This window comes from Buteo buteo, chromosome 7, assembly GCF_964188355.1.
Source record: "Buteo buteo chromosome 7, bButBut1.hap1.1, whole genome shotgun sequence".
In the NCBI taxonomy this organism is placed as follows: domain Eukaryota; kingdom Metazoa; phylum Chordata; class Aves; order Accipitriformes; family Accipitridae; genus Buteo; species Buteo buteo.
In genome coordinates this window covers 38975497-38991012 of record NC_134177.1, presented here as the reverse complement: position 1 = coordinate 38991012, position 15516 = coordinate 38975497, and the positions used below count along the sequence as shown (strand labels likewise).

Below are 15516 nucleotides of genomic sequence, written 5' to 3'. Positions count from 1 at the left end.
GTTGTCCTAGTTTTGATCAATTATGATAAATCACTGACTGATTAGAGATGGAGTTCCTAAAGCTCTGGTCTTTAACTTACATGGAAAATAAGTTTTGAAAATGCTGTTTTGTAGAGACTGTTCGTGACTATGAGCTCCAGTATCATCACAGGTTGGAGCAAGAGCGAGCTCAGTGGAATCAATATCGAGAAAATGTGGAACGTGAAATAGCTGAGTTAAGGCGGCGATTGTCTGAAGGTCAAGAGGAAGAAAACCTAGAAAATGAAATGAAAAAGGTACATTGAAATCTAGTTCTTCAATTTCTGTTTCAAGATACACTTGTGTTGTTATGCATGAGTTCATTTCTACAGCCTGCTATAATTCCTCAGAAATACACATAGCCTCGTTCTGCCAACTTTCAGCTCTTTGTTCATGGAAGTCATCATGACCTAATCCTGCATTTGAATCCATAAAGGTATTGTGCCTGATTATGTGGATTCAGTAAGAGGATTGCACCTGAGAAGATGGTAAGGTTTGGCCTTCAGCTTGTAAAAGCAGGAGGCCTTGTAAAGTCTCTTGTCATAATGTCAAATGAGCTCAAGTAAAGCCCCTTTTAGATTTTTCTGGTTTGACTGCAGATTTATAGTTTCCTTTACACTTCTGCACCTTTATTCCTTTTCTCAGATCTTACAGACTTCTTTTGAGGTTTTTAATGGGCACTATATCTAAAATGTCTTTCGTCTTTCTTTAAGGTAAGCCATGTTTGTGCAACAGAGTACTACTGGCTTCCTAGGAAATACAGAACCTTGCTGTCACAAAACAACAGGCTCTAGATGATGAAAGATATTTGCCCTGGAGCTTGGAAAGATTTTGTTGTTGATCAAAGATCTGTGACTTAGAAGAGTTCATAGAAGTAGATTGAGGTGCCTTGTGTTGAATTTTTTTTTTTTTTTTTTGAGTTTGAAGATTTGGTGTATTTCACTTTCAGGCAGGAAGGAAACTGAATCTGTTGTAACAGATGAATGGTTTAAGATCTTGTTTATCGTATTGTAAAAACTTGCATTTAAGTGAATTTGTCTTCTCAGCAGGTTTACAGTAGTGTTCAAGCTATTCTAAGACAATTTTAGTGTAATAAATGATCGTATATTCAATAAAAGAATAGACTAACATCTGATAATCTGCCACATCACTGCATTTCCTTGTTTCTGCTTGCTGTCAACAGAAGAAATGCAGTATTGAATATCACAAACGTTCCACATAATAAGTATTTTACCTATTTTTACTATGTTGTAACAAGCAATCAGTATTAGTGTTGCAAATTGGAATTCTTTTCCTGAGACTTATAAAGAGATTCTTGAATGTTGCTAGTTGTAGTTGCATAATTGCTGTTTGGTATTCAGTTAGACTGCTCTTCATATACTCCTGACTTATAAAGGTAGGAGTCATAGTAAAGCCTATTTGGCAATGTTCTGACTACAGAATTACTGCCACTGGAGTTTTAAGACATAAACTGTTTTTAAGAGAAGGTTTTAGCCCTATTAAGAGAAAAAAAGACTTTGGTCGAAGCTGAAAGGAAGGTTCAAAATTGAATCAGTGTGGTGAATCTTGTAGAAACAACCCAGAAGATGCAGAGTTCATAGTGTAAAAGTCCCGGCAGTGCATTACCAACAAACTGTCAATAAGAATTTTCGGAAAACGATCTCTCTTGACTGAGAGAGTCTTTGCAATAACTAAAATCTCAACGCTTTTATTTTTTTAGTCTGAATGTACTGATCATGTAACAGTTGGAGTTGCAAGTAGCTCAAATGACAGTGCAGCTCACCTACGCTTAGTGGCTTTACTATGTGCAAGTTAGCATTTAGAAGTTTAGTATAGCAGATAAATAGCATTTTCAACTATACTCCTTTAAAAGGGAAATAAATATCCCTTGTGATCCTAAAGGAAAAGGTGATTGGTTTATTAATCTCTGATTAATATGAGCTTGGAAAGCTTTATAGGCCTGTAAAGCAGAGGAACATGTACTTTATGTAATAGGAGGGGGAGGGGGAAATGCGGTCTTCAGAGTGCAGCTTGAAATAATTGCTTAAACTGCTTTGCATGGGTTTTTTAATCTTCTTTGCCATCAAACCTGTGAGTTTTTTCCTCAAGGAGACTAAGAATTAGACCGCAATTAGGAAAAGGATGTTCAATTTTACCTAAAAACAAACGAGCAAACCCCAAGCCCATAAAAAGCTGTGTTTGGCTAGCAAAATAATGAATATTTGTGCCTCAGCAGTCAGTGTGAAAGGAGGAGTTTTCTTGATCAGTTGGGATGTGCTGTTTGAAGACTTGTGATCAATTCCTTACGCAAAATGGCATTTCCAGCCGACAGTGTTGTATTTGTCCTCCATCTTTATGTGCTCCATTATAAGGATGGATTTATTTTACTTTAAGGCACAAACTTGGAAAGTTTTAAAAAAATATCTTAATCTTCTAGCCAGTTCTAAGGAATCTCCAAACATCTCAAAAGAGTGAAAAAGAAAAAAAGTACTTTGCTCTCTGGATTGTAAGTAGATGCTGTACCAGCATATAATATATCACATTTCTTAAAACAAGCAGAAAACCATACCATTGTCTAGCATTCTCAATGAGAGGTGAGGTGAGAAGAATGGACGGAGAAGAGAAAAGATTACAAGCCATATGTTTCAGTCCAGGACGCTAACCTTCTTGGCTCTTTTGACTGGATGATATCTCAGTTCAGTTGTGTTCAATTTAGCTATAGAATCCATTTTAAACTACAAAGAAAATCAGTGAAATTTGATACTGTGTCCACGTAATTGCTAATGATTATGCTTGTTGTCTGCATACATTTTCCTCTGAAGGAGATGAGGGGTAGATAACAAATGTTGCTCCAAATTCTGTAAATATGTCTTTGAATTTAAAGTTTATTTATTTGGTTGACTGTACAGCTTTGGTATGTGTGCTTATCAGGCTTCCAGTGTGCATGTTTTTTATCCTGGTTTGGGATTGCTTAGAGCGGGTGGGTAATGTTTTGATAAGCATATTATTTTGAGCTGTATTTACTAGACTGTGACTAGGTCGCCAGAGTTATCCAAGTCTAGCCTGCAAACCTGGCATTTGGCATTCTTGAGCATCCTCTTGTCAGAGTGTGTCTGGTGGAACACATGCACTTGTCTTCAAGCAGCTGTTTTGCTTTTCCATGTAAATATATTTCAAGTTGCAAATTGCCAAATCTCTGTAGAAAACTTGTGTGTTCTGTGATTTTTATCATAAAGCAATGATTTCTAAGAAATCTGTGCTGAAAACTGTGGATTTTCTATAAATCTCCCTTTCCAACTCAAAAAAGGTAAATTGTTCTAATGATAAGCATGCTTACCTAGTGATTCATCTTTCAGAAAATGTATTGGTGATTTGTAAAAATCTCTTTATCTTCCTGTTGCGTTGTAATACCAGATAGGTTTGGGTTTTTTTATCACAGATGCTAAAAGCAGTCTAGCTCTAGTAGCATGTACTTCCATGCAAGTTCTCTGCCTGGGAATGACTGGGCTCCCTCTGGACAATGACTTGGTGGGAATCAGTTCTGCCCACTGGCAAAATTTGGCTAGTCCCTTTTTATTCAGACCTCATTTTCCATTCAGGAAATGATCTGGTTTGCTGTTGGAGCTGTGATGACTATAAAGACTCCTCTTAGCACAGTTGTGTCAAACTCTGAGTAGCAGAAATCTGCAGAACAGGTTATTTTGCATATAGAAAGAGCAAGAAAGGACAAACCACCTGTTATGAAGTGTGCTTACTAGTCAGAAGAGGGGAAATTGGAAGGGGGGAGTAATCTGATTTCTGTGACAGAGTTGGCCATAACATCTGATGTACAGTAAGCTGCTTTTGTTGGTAATGATAAAGAACAGCGGAATAGATTTAGAGGAACTTTGAATGGTTTACTCCTACTTTAAAGAGAGATTCTCAAATTGTGTCTGTGTTTTCTGCTTGTCTTGTTTTTAAGGAACAAATTCAGGTACAGTAATGCCTGAGATTTCTCTAGCCAGATTTTTATTCTGAAAACGTTGGTTAGAGTAACAGTAAAGGACGTTCAGGCTAGCAATGCAATGTTTTGTGTGGTGGCTTGGACTCATTTTTAGCATGTTCTCTCTGTCGTGTCATCTTCACGCTGTAATCTGCGGATCCCTTGCAGTGTGTTCTTCAGCTGCTGTGCTGGGGGAAGCAGGTTTTGCTGGGGCAGAAGTGGTTTGGGTGCTTTGGTTTTAATTAGCTCACAAGTAAATACAAGCTGATAAGGTGTAAAACCTTGGTCTTTGGCAGTCAAATTAGTTGGGCAAAAAGTTTGAAGGAAATAAACATTTTAAGGATCACACCTCTGGAAGAGTCTGAATAACGCCTTTTAATACAGGAAATGTGATGCTGTGGCACCTCTTGCCACATGTGACAGTATCGTTATGTAGCATTTTTCGACAGGATAGATATTTCATTAGAAGTTTGAGTGAGAACTTCAACCTCAATTTGGGCATCTTGGTAATTATACTTTACCTTCAAAGGCAGACCCAGTGACCAGCACTCATTTTGTTAGCAGATAAAGGCTACTTCTGAGTGTTTAGTTCAGTATCATACTGAGCTTTAATATGGATCCTTACCCCCTCAACCTCCCCACCCCCCCGGCCCTTTTTTTTAAAGGAAACATTTGTAATATGTTGCAACCATAGTGTCAAACTTCAGCTCTGTTTACCAAGCAGTAAAAGCTAGAGCAATTTTTCTGTCACGTGGGATTTGATACAGTTTTGTCTTTCCAGTTGGTTGCTGTTCAACAAATATGATTTTGCTTTCAGAGAACTTTCTGTTTCTCTGAACTGGTTGGTTCCAACATGGATGCATTTGTTGCTCTATATTCAGTGTTGAACCATGTGAAATCAGACTGGTGATGAAATATTCCTGCAGTTATCATGAATAATTAGGAAAAAGCTTATTCAACAGTCTTAAAAATGTTGGACTATCTTTAGTCCATATGAGCCAGCTATAGGTAGCATTAAATGAATAGAACTGATATAATAAATAAAATATACAGCAATCTTTGAAGTTGAACTCCTGCTCCCATCTGTTCAAAAAATGTGACTGATGAGTTGCTGGCTGCAAGTGACAGGGTATTTATGTACATGTGACACCGTCACATGTCCCTGGTATTGAATTCACTGCGTCATGTGATGTCCCTCGCTTTCCTCACTGATTTTATTTGTACTCTTTGGACAAGCAAACTAGCAGTGGCAAAATGTAGCAGAAGTGAATGAAACATGAAGAAATTTAGTTTTGTTTTGTCTATAGAGTTTTCTTTAAAGCTTTTTAGAGCCCAAGGGCCTGGTAGCATTTGTATAATTGACAGGTATTGCAACATTATTTTATTTTGTCTATTCATTTTAAGTTTAGAAAGCTTCAATGGTTAAAAATATTGTCTATTTTTCTTCCTGAAAGTCTTGCTCAGAATACAGTTGTCAATAAGCTTACCAGAAACTGAAAGTCAAATGAGTAGCCCCTAGGACCTGCATTCTAGTCTAGATTTAAAACAAGACATGAATGTTATCTTTTAGCGGCTGTGTTTGCTGATCAGGTTAGGAAAAGTGTCATCTTTTGAAACTTTGGCTTTGGGACACGGTTCTCTGCCTTCCTTCCCCTGCTGAGTTCCTCCAGTAGAAGACAGAGAACAATTGAGCATTCTGAGCCTTCATACATAAAACAAAACAAATTAGGTTGCTTAAATTCTTCACGGCCTGAAGAATTTTACTGTGGTGAATATTTAGGCATTCTGCTTGCTGTTGTAGAGTCTATGGGAGCTGTTACTTTCACTTGGAAGGTTTTTAGTGCATCCATGAAGGAAAGCCAGAGCATTTAAGAAATGGCGAAGTCGGGCTACTCTTTGACACGTGCAATTCTGAATTTGAACACTGAACACTATTTCTCATTTTAATTCTTGCTATATTTGCCTGGCTCTTTCTCTTCACCCCCTGCCCCCAACACCCCCCATATCAGTCTTCTCATTCTGTTACCCTGCTTTGATCTTTTTCAGAACTACTTTTTGAAAAAATCATGGGGGTTTTAATAAATTATCTGTATATAGTTTTGAAATATTTAGTACAGTAACACCCAAACCTGATGCTACACCCGTAATAATTTAAAGTTGAAAAATGGTCTTCCAAAACAGAACAAAGCTACACTATGCATTACTGTGCAGATCCTTTTTCTGTTAAGTTCATGAGTAAATAAATGAATGGCCAATAACTCACCATGCAGTTCTTGTGTTACACTTTTTTTTTTTTTTATGTGCTATGTGGCAGCAAGTTGCAGGACAGTTAGGCCTTTAATAACAGAAAAGTGTACGTATTTTAAAATGCCTGGTCTGTAAATTTTCTCCCAAGTATCAAGAGTGATAGATTTACTAACATTCTCTTTAAAAACAGATATTCGTGGCTTAATCCATACATGGATTTAAAATTTAGCTACATTTTATGAATGGAGTAGTATCGGCCTGTTGTTGTAAAGAGGACTGCTGAACTAAATAAATAGCAATAAGGCGAATATTGAAAGTGGAAGTTTAGTCAGCTATTTTTGTTGGCATAGACATTTTCTCCAGATGTCTCTGATAATGGAAACTGTTGTGGTGAAAACTATGATAATGTGTTATTCATAATTTATTGTGTTAACTTCAGGCCCAGGAAGATGCTGAGAAGCTGCGTTCGGTTGTGATGCCTATGGAGAAAGAGATTGCAGCGCTAAAGGAGAAATTGACAGGAGCTGAAGAAAAAATAAAAGAGTTAGAAGCATCAAAGGTGAGGTGGAATTGTAACCGTACCCTAATTTATATCTTGCATTGTGCTAGTTTGATGCAGATAAGTAAAGTAAAATTTTGTAAGAGAGAAAAAGGTGTGTTGTGAAACTCTTCATGCACAATACATCTTTCCTCCTGTAGCTCAAATAACATATTTGGCCTATATATGTTTTCCCATCTTTCTGTTTTGAGGGTTGTGTTACATATGCGCGCGCGCGTGTGTGTGCGTGCGTGTGATCTATGCTTAGCTTAAATTTCATGGCTTCAGGTCTACTAGTAATAAAAAAAAGAAAAAGCTCTAGAAAAATAGCTGCTTTGCACCTCTCCAACAGCCTGGCCTTTAGATTGTTGTCATGCTTGCAGGCAAAGAAAGATTTGCATTTGGCAGAATTCTTTTAATCTACTTCCATCCAGCATCTGCTATATTTCATTTTCTAATCCTGAGCATAAAACTGAGGCAATATCATCAGAATTTTTATATCTTAAAATTTAAGCAAATCTCAGATTCATAGAAAGGGGTACTGGTCATTGCTGCCAAGAAATAAATGTGAGTGATTTATCTAGCAATCTTGTATTCTTCAGTTGTGTCAGAACCCCTGTTGAACTTTCTCATCAGCTGTGAAGGGTAAATAATATCTACATCACTGTAAGATAGTTGCATTTACTGTACTGTTTTATACAGAAATGAAGATGTCTTCTGTTACAAGTATTTTATCTTGGGAAGTCAAATAGGCTGAAATTGCAGAGTAGCTTACCATGTGGATTTTTGTAAGACATAAATAAATACCTTCCTTGTCTTCTGTATTCTCATTTAAATCATTTAAATAGATGTTCATCACTTGCTAGAATTCTTTCTCTCTCTTCCCCCCCCTACCCCCCCCCTTCCCCTTTTATCCCAGCTTGGAGGTCTGTCTGAGATTTATGAGAATGGTGTAATTCATTTAACAATCTAAAAAAATTGTACTAGATTGAGAGTCCATGCTTGAGTGTTTTCCTTCTTCATAGATTCTTTGTGCTTTATAGGTCAAATTTTTGAGATTGAAATGTTCCTAGGAATAATAGTTCTCCGGGTAGTTCTGCTTTTTCTCTTGATGCAAATAATACTTCCTTTCCATTGCCAGGATGAATTTGGGGAAGATGAGAAAACATGAACCTTCTCTTCTTGCTTGCTTGCTTGCTTTCAGAATGCTTTTTTTTTTTTCTCCTTTTTATCTTTTCTTCTGTTCTTAAGAGTAGTCTAGAACTTTTCTTAGAACTTTTCTGAATTTGGTTTTAAAAATCATAGGTTGTTCTTGTCTCCCTCTTTCCGTACAGGCAAGGCCTGAGTAAAATTGATAGTGTTTCAGGACCAGGAATTGTGTTGGTGTCTTTGTCAGTCCTCCAAAATCTGAGCATGTCATTCTATGAGATGAGTAAAACACAAGCACACATCTCTTGGAAAAAAAAAAAGAGAATAATCACTTTATCCATGCTTCCAGTTTATTGGAGGATTGTTTTTAAAGAAATCTCACTTTAGATGGTGATTCTTACCAAAGAAAATAACTTAGGCCCTTAATTCTTACCTCTGGTCACTTCCATTTCATTATCCCTTCTGTCTGAAGTTGCCGATAGTCCTATTTCAAGTCACCTTTTTTAGCTTAATGGGAAAGAATTGCTATTTTCTATCTAGCAAGGAGATGTTTAAGCACAAACTTAGTAAGCTGTTAAAAGTACTTTAATCTATGGCGCTATAAAAATGCGAGGTATTATTTACATGATTTATATTACTAGACAGGTATGAGGACTGATGTGCAGAATGAGCAATATATTTGGCTTTTCTGTTGGTTGTGATGAAATCCCTCAGACCTGCTTGAGTCATGGAATTTTGTTTCTCAGTGTGGAGCATTTAGTTGGATTAGTGAAAACAATGTGTTTCTTTTCCCTCCCTCTCCCCGCGTCCATCCTTCCCGAGGGCTATTCTCTGGGAGTCAGATTTTTCTATTTCAAAGGCTAAAATCCTAGCAGATAGAAGAGTTGATATCCTAGGGCAGGAGAAGCTGTCCCTGCCATCGATGGCAAGTTAAAGCCTAAGGGCTGTCTTGAACTCTGAGTTGGTGTCTGTGGCTCCCATACCGTGTTGAGGAAGATGAACAGCAGCTCTGTGGAGCCAGTTAGGAATTGCCTGAAGGCTTTTGTTTCCTTTAAAATAAAAACTCCTGTGATTCCTGACTCAGCAAACTATAAAACTGAATAGTGCCATAAAGAAATTGTTCAACCCGTTCCTTGCTCCAAGATGGGATCCATTTCTACAAGCATCGTGTTTGACAGGTATTTATGTTACCCTATCTTAAAAGGTTCTCTCCGGAGATTCTGCAATCTCTGCAGGATATTCATTCGAGTTCTTCTTTAGCTTTGCTATTTAAAAAACAAAAAAGAAGAAAAAAATCCTAGTATATTTCTTCAGTCTTTTTTGATGTTATTACTTTTCATTTGACAGATTTTCCTTTCTTTTTGTAGCAGTCTTTCATAGGTTTGAATGCGTGTTTTCTTGTCTGTCCCCAAGTTTTCTGTCTTCTTAGGCTTACCATCCCTGGTTTAATTCAAGCTTGCCTCATAGTCATGTTTTCTGACTACTATTATTACTCTATTTTGAACCATCTCCACATCCTGCTTAGTTGTTGGCTTATCAGCACTGATTAAAGGATTGCTTAATTGTCTGCTCTTCTTAGGTATTTGCCTCTACCATCTCTGTGCTCAGTGCCGCTGCTGTTGTGATCCAGCTGTTACAACTATGATATACCAATATGTTTGACTTAGAGGAATTCTAATGAGTAATTATTCAGAAATGAATACAAGTACTGCTTGCACACTGGTAGTTGAATATTTGTGATTTCTAGAAATAAACTTGTCCTTCAGCCACCTGTACCTTACCCAAACAGGCCACACTATAATGCCTAACAAAAAGGAAATGCCTGAGAGTGTTCCCTCACTGTGATAGTAGATTTCCCTCTTTTTATTCAGGTTAAAGAACTGAACCATTATTTGGAAGCTGAGAAGTCATGTAGGACAGACTTAGAGATGTATGTGGCTGTTCTCAACACACAAAAATCAGTCCTGCAAGAAGATGCAGAGAAGTTGCGGAAAGAACTGCATGAAGGTACCTATTTAATAACAATCCTTTTGACTATTTAATGTTAAGGATGCAAAAAACCAACATAGTTGTTCATTCTTTTCTGATTTCTTATTTGAATTGGATTTAAAGAAATTGTGGGAGGAGGAAGCAGTGCTTTTAAATGTGAAAGCCCTTAAAAAGTTTACAGAGTTGAATGTGGAGTTCTTTTATGATGGAGAAAAATAGCAGAGCCATTCATTCTATTGAGGGATGCTATTGAATTTCTGCTAAGTTCTTATAGTATTGCAAGTTTCCTTCTTATTAAAGTGATTTTACTTGTGTCTTTTATTTGTGTACAATTATGAGCTTTATTTCCACAATGTATTGATATGTCTCCCTGAGGTATGTCAATTCTGAGTGCCTGGTGGTGGAATGGATGAATAAATGTACATGCATGTCAGTACAGCACAGAATCACTGTAGATGAATGAAAAATGGAACCTTCTGTTGAAATAAATAGCAACGTAGAAGACAGTCCTTTGAGAAACTATTAGAATTCATGAATGAAGTTAAGGCATTAGTCTTCTAATTAGAGTATCTTAAACTGTCAGTAAGACATCCCTAATCAAAAGCCAAGTTTGGGAATTAAGGAGATGTCTTATTTCATCCTAAATAGTTGTTGAACAAAGCCTGACTGTTCTTGATTAGAGCAATGATTACTTTTATTCATGGAAAATGCTTCTCTTTGGAAAAGAGGTTAAAAAAATTCTGGTTCAGAATGACTCTTTCTATTTTTGAATAGTCTGCCATCTCTTAGAGCAAGAGCGACAACAGCACAACCAGTTGAAACACACATGGCAAAAAGCCAACGACCAGTTCTTGGAGTCTCAGCGTTTGCTGATGAGGGACATGCAACGTATGGAAATTGTTCTGACCTCTGAGCAGCTCCGACAAGTTGAAGAACTGAAAAAAAAGGATCAGGTTACTTGCTGCTTTCCCTTCCCCCCCCCCTTTTTTTTTTCTTTAAATACTGTAAATTTAATGTGATATAACAGGTATGGAAATCACGTGTTGGAGCAAGTTATTTAAGTGTGTTTAATATTTCAAAAAATGATAGCTGACAGTTTTAATAGAAATTCTTCATTTGAATGACAGCCAACAGTTAAAACAGAAACTCTCCATTTGTGCAAATATTTTAATATTAATTGATATAGTAACTTTAAAAGTAATGTTTCCAATATTGTTAAATGAAAAAGTAATAATATCCAGAAGTTAATCTTGGAGGAAGAAACAGTCATCTATGATGCAAAACATCTGGGTAAGGATGTTAAGATAGCAAGTTTCACTTCTTTCTAGGTTTTTCCAATACAGTATCTAGCTCAGGCATAAATTAAGAGCTTCATTTTATATTAGCTTATGCAAGTGATTGTGTACATGCTTTATGACTTAGTGTTCTATGATGTCTTTCTGTTGATTCTTTTTCCATATGTTATAGTCCATTGTTTAGAGTGATCAAGGCACTTCTTGGTTAATGTGCTGTTAGTGGGGCTGTTAGTGATGCAAATATGTTATCAGGTTCTATACAATAACCAGTGTAACAGCTATTTTTGTTACTTATTTGGTAATCCCTATAATAAGAATTTTATCTAGGTAATATGTCTTTGAATAAAATTATTCTACAATGTGAATTGGTCGCTAAACCTGAAAAGTAAGTTCTTATTTAAGTCAGTTTGCGTGCCTTGTGAAATGAACACTAGATTTTTAACCCAAAGAATCCTTATGTGATAAGTAGTGGGTTTTTAACCAAAATAATCTTTTCCAGTGCTGCTTTTGTAGCTTAATTTATCATAAAATATAACATCATGACTACTACAGCAAATTGAATCCCATTTATATGTGTTCTCTATTGACTACTGATTTCTAGGAAGAAGATGATCAGCAAAGGCTTAGCAAGAGAAAGGAGCAGAAGCAAAAAGATTCAGATGATGAAACGAAAGCTTCATGTTCTCTAGCCCATGAGGAAGCCCTTACCCAGCTCTCTAATGAAGAGGTAAAACAATTGGATAGTTCAAAGCAACTTTGAGCACTCGTGCATTCCTCAGGGTGTTCATTACAAATGCAAAATTAGTGCCCTTTAGTCTCTGTAGCACTTAATTCTTACTCAGCAATGAAAAATCTTTGGACTTGCACTTGAATATATAAATTCTAATAAAGTTTGGAAGACAATACTTTACAATCCTGAGAGGTGCTGTTAAAAACTGTAATTTACCTTTTACATACTGGATGTTTAACTGCAGTAATATTCTCTTTGGATATGTAACCACATTCTAACATACCTAAATGTTCAGAATTAAACCATTTATATCTGAACATTCAGCAAGTGTATTGTAGCTACTTTGCTAACCTACTTGTTGAATTCTGTACTAAGCTTACACTGGTTAGACAAGTCCAAGATCACTGATTGCGAAGTTAGCCAGTTGCTTAGCATGTGCAAAATAGTGTGATGTATGTGTCTGTGTGTATTAAGCTACATCGAACTGTGCGAGTTGAGGTTTTTGGCCACATCTGTTCAGCAACCAAAAATAAGCTTTTTTTAGTTGAGCCAGTAGCTGGGTCTCAGCACCAAGTTTTTGTGGAAGCTGCTTGAGCTATATTAGTAAACCCATTATAACAGTCAGAAAAAGTGATGACGTTGGATGTCATTAGTTAGCAAGCCATTTGGGTGTTGTAGATAGTCATACGCTGGGACAAGCTGAAATTGTATTTGAAATTTGCCTAAGCTTGTGAGGAAACAAGTCCAATGAGCACATGGGTTGGAACTTGGAAACAATATCAAAATGGGCAGTTACTTATCCTTTTCCACTGCATTTTGCTTGTTTATCTGATCATCTGACAGGTTCCATTTTGGTTTTGTAAGTCAAAATAGGGACAAATTAATAAAAACAAACCAAGTTTTGTGCTATAGAAGCTTATGTAAGCTTCAAGAGACTGGTTCACACAATTCAGTGTGAACCAGTATTTTCCCTGTTTTGCTTATCCTTTTTGAGGGAAAAAAGTATATACTTCTAGAGTCTGCCCTTTATTCTTATCAATGATTTATAACAGTTCAGAATGCAGAAAGATGTTCAGAATCATAACATCTAAATGTAGCTGAGATCTAGTTCTACCCTTTATCCTACATTAAGGACAGTAAGAATACAACTTTCCATTTCAAATACTGCATTGCATACCATCACTTCTGTATCCAGATATGCAAATGAGACATACTGTTTTACATTTTGAGAAAGGGCATAGTTTCCAGAGTGATTTTGGTTTTGTTTATGGATTTGGTTTTGTTGCTATTTATGACCTTTTTTAACTGTACAGGATGTGTTTTACAAGTGGTAATGAATCATATTATCAGTCACATCTTACAACTTGTCATAATTTGACTTCTGAGCTCTTGTCTGTTGAGCAGTTTGCAATACAAACAAATTGTTAACTGTATCACCAAACAGTTGTTGTCTGAAGGTGCAATTTTATATGTCTATATTCTCTTGACTTTTTTGTTATGAACTTGAACTCACATGTATACATGTAAATATAAATATTATGCCTAAAAATGATTAAAACAAGGCATTTACAACAGTAATAAAAACAGTAGTAAATAATATATAGTTATGTTATAAACACCTATATGGAAGTATCAGCTACCTGCTAGTGTCTGCTGGACCTATTTTGGAAAGTATTATTTTTCTCAAGAGGCTTGTTTTCAGTGTTATTTTCTTTACATGTCTAATGGCAAAGCAGAAGTGCATAATATATTGGAAGGTATCTTGAAAGCAGTCATATGCTTTTTAAATAAATCATTACTGCTCTCATTTCAGTGCTACAAATAAATAAAAATAGATCAAGAGACTTAATGTGCCTTATATATGTCACAGGATATTTAGTGTGGCTTTTGGTATTGGCATTCCCCAGGATACCTTTCTGTTTAAGCCCAGCCTTTACCCTTCTCATTTTATTTTGTGTACAAATAATCTTTTTAAGAAAATACTTCTTTTTCTTACAATATTTTGTCAGACACTCAAAGCAGAAGAAAGAAGTCACTTGTCAGTATAGACTAGATTTTAAGTGTATCATTCTCCATTTATTTTTATGTTAATGTAAAGTTTTTTGTTTTACGAAAGACTTCTGAATTCACTTGTGGAGTATTTGCCTTCTGTTGTGTAGATTATAGTTCTAGAAGTGGTATTGCAAGTATATCTCTTTAGTGGAAGAAGCACCTGGTTTCAAATACTGGAAGATGTAAGATGACTGTGTGTTTGGCAGGAAAATGGATTCTTACAAAAGCACTCTGTTAACAGAAGACTTTTTTGCTTGTTTGTTTGTTTTGGTTTTTAATTCTAGTTGGTACATTTCAGTTCTCTATCCTTTTGTCTGCCATCTTAAGCTTAGTGATCAGATGTTCTTGCCAAAGCCAATTTAAATTTGCCTTTTCCATGTCTGATAATTAGTGTCCAGCATTCCTCTTGTACCATGCTTCTAGAATGGAGTATATAATTTTTTCTTCCTTGTTTTTCATTTCCAGGAGCATGTCAATAGCACCCATGGCTCAGTCCATTCATTGGATGCAGACTTGCTTCTTTCTTCTGGCGAATCTTTCAATAAATCAGATAACGATATGTTTAAAGATGGACTACGGAGAGCACAGTCAACAGACAGTCTGGGGACATCTGGATCTTTACAGTCCAAAGCTTTAGGGTACAACAACAAAGCAAAATCTGCTGGGAATCTGGATGAGTCAGATTTTGGACCACTTGTTGGAGCAGATTCAGTGTCTGAGAACTTTGATACAGCTTCTCTTGGGTCTCTGCAAATGCCAAGTGGGTTCATGTTAACCAAAGATCAGGAAAAAGCAATCAAAGCAATGACGCCAGAGCAAGAAGAGACTGCTTCACTTCTTTCCAGCGTTACACAAGGCGTAGAAAGTGCTTATGTATCTCCTAGCGGTTACCGCTTGGTTAGTGAGACAGAGTGGAACCTACTGCAGAAGGAGGTGAGTACCTACTGCATGCATCTGCTGTGACCGCTGCCTGCGTGACAGGCTGCCTGCACATTGTGGGCTGTCTGCTAGGTGAAAACTCTCTAATTCACTTTACGCAGAGTCAGATGCGGAAGGAAATAGGTAGCATCATATGTAGCTATTCACTTTTCTCTCTTGGAATACTTCTGTAGGTGAAGCACATCTAATGTGAACTGTATTGGCTGACTCTGTGGGAAGGTCAGCTTTACTAAATACAGGATATTTTTATGCTTAGGGGATGGTCTAGCAGAGATAGCTGTTGACCTTGCAAATATGTGTGAGGGTGAAAAAAGATGGGAGAACTCAAAGAAAAGGAGAAAATGGGAAGCTAAGGAAAAGACGTTATAGTGCAACTGGGGTGACTAGGAAGGTGCAAAGATTAACAAAAGGAGCAGAGCTAACAGTGCTGTTTTGTACACCAAGGAGTTTTACTGAGGATTGTGCATGGAGTGCAATTTAGAAATGAGCAGCCAAGATATGCATAACACACAAAGCTACTACAAAGGAAGCTTCAGAAAGTTGTTGGGGACTTGCATCATCAGAAGCCAATTTCTGA

The 15516-nt window shown here is 36.7% G+C and overlaps 1 protein-coding gene across 1 annotated transcript in view; it reads left to right on the top strand.

Moving 5' to 3' along the window:
- The window catches only part of RABEP1 (rabaptin, RAB GTPase binding effector protein 1), a 52996-nt gene that overhangs the window by 23335 nt on the left and 14145 nt on the right, over nt 1–15516 (top strand). The window contains exons 4-9 of the mRNA XM_075032500.1: nt 115–275; nt 6687–6806; nt 9806–9941; nt 10698–10876; nt 11820–11945; nt 14466–14933. Of these exons, the coding sequence (XP_074888601.1) occupies nt 115–275; nt 6687–6806; nt 9806–9941; nt 10698–10876; nt 11820–11945; nt 14466–14933 (1190 nt within the window). The remainder of the gene's footprint in view (nt 1–114; nt 276–6686; nt 6807–9805; nt 9942–10697; nt 10877–11819; nt 11946–14465; nt 14934–15516) is intronic.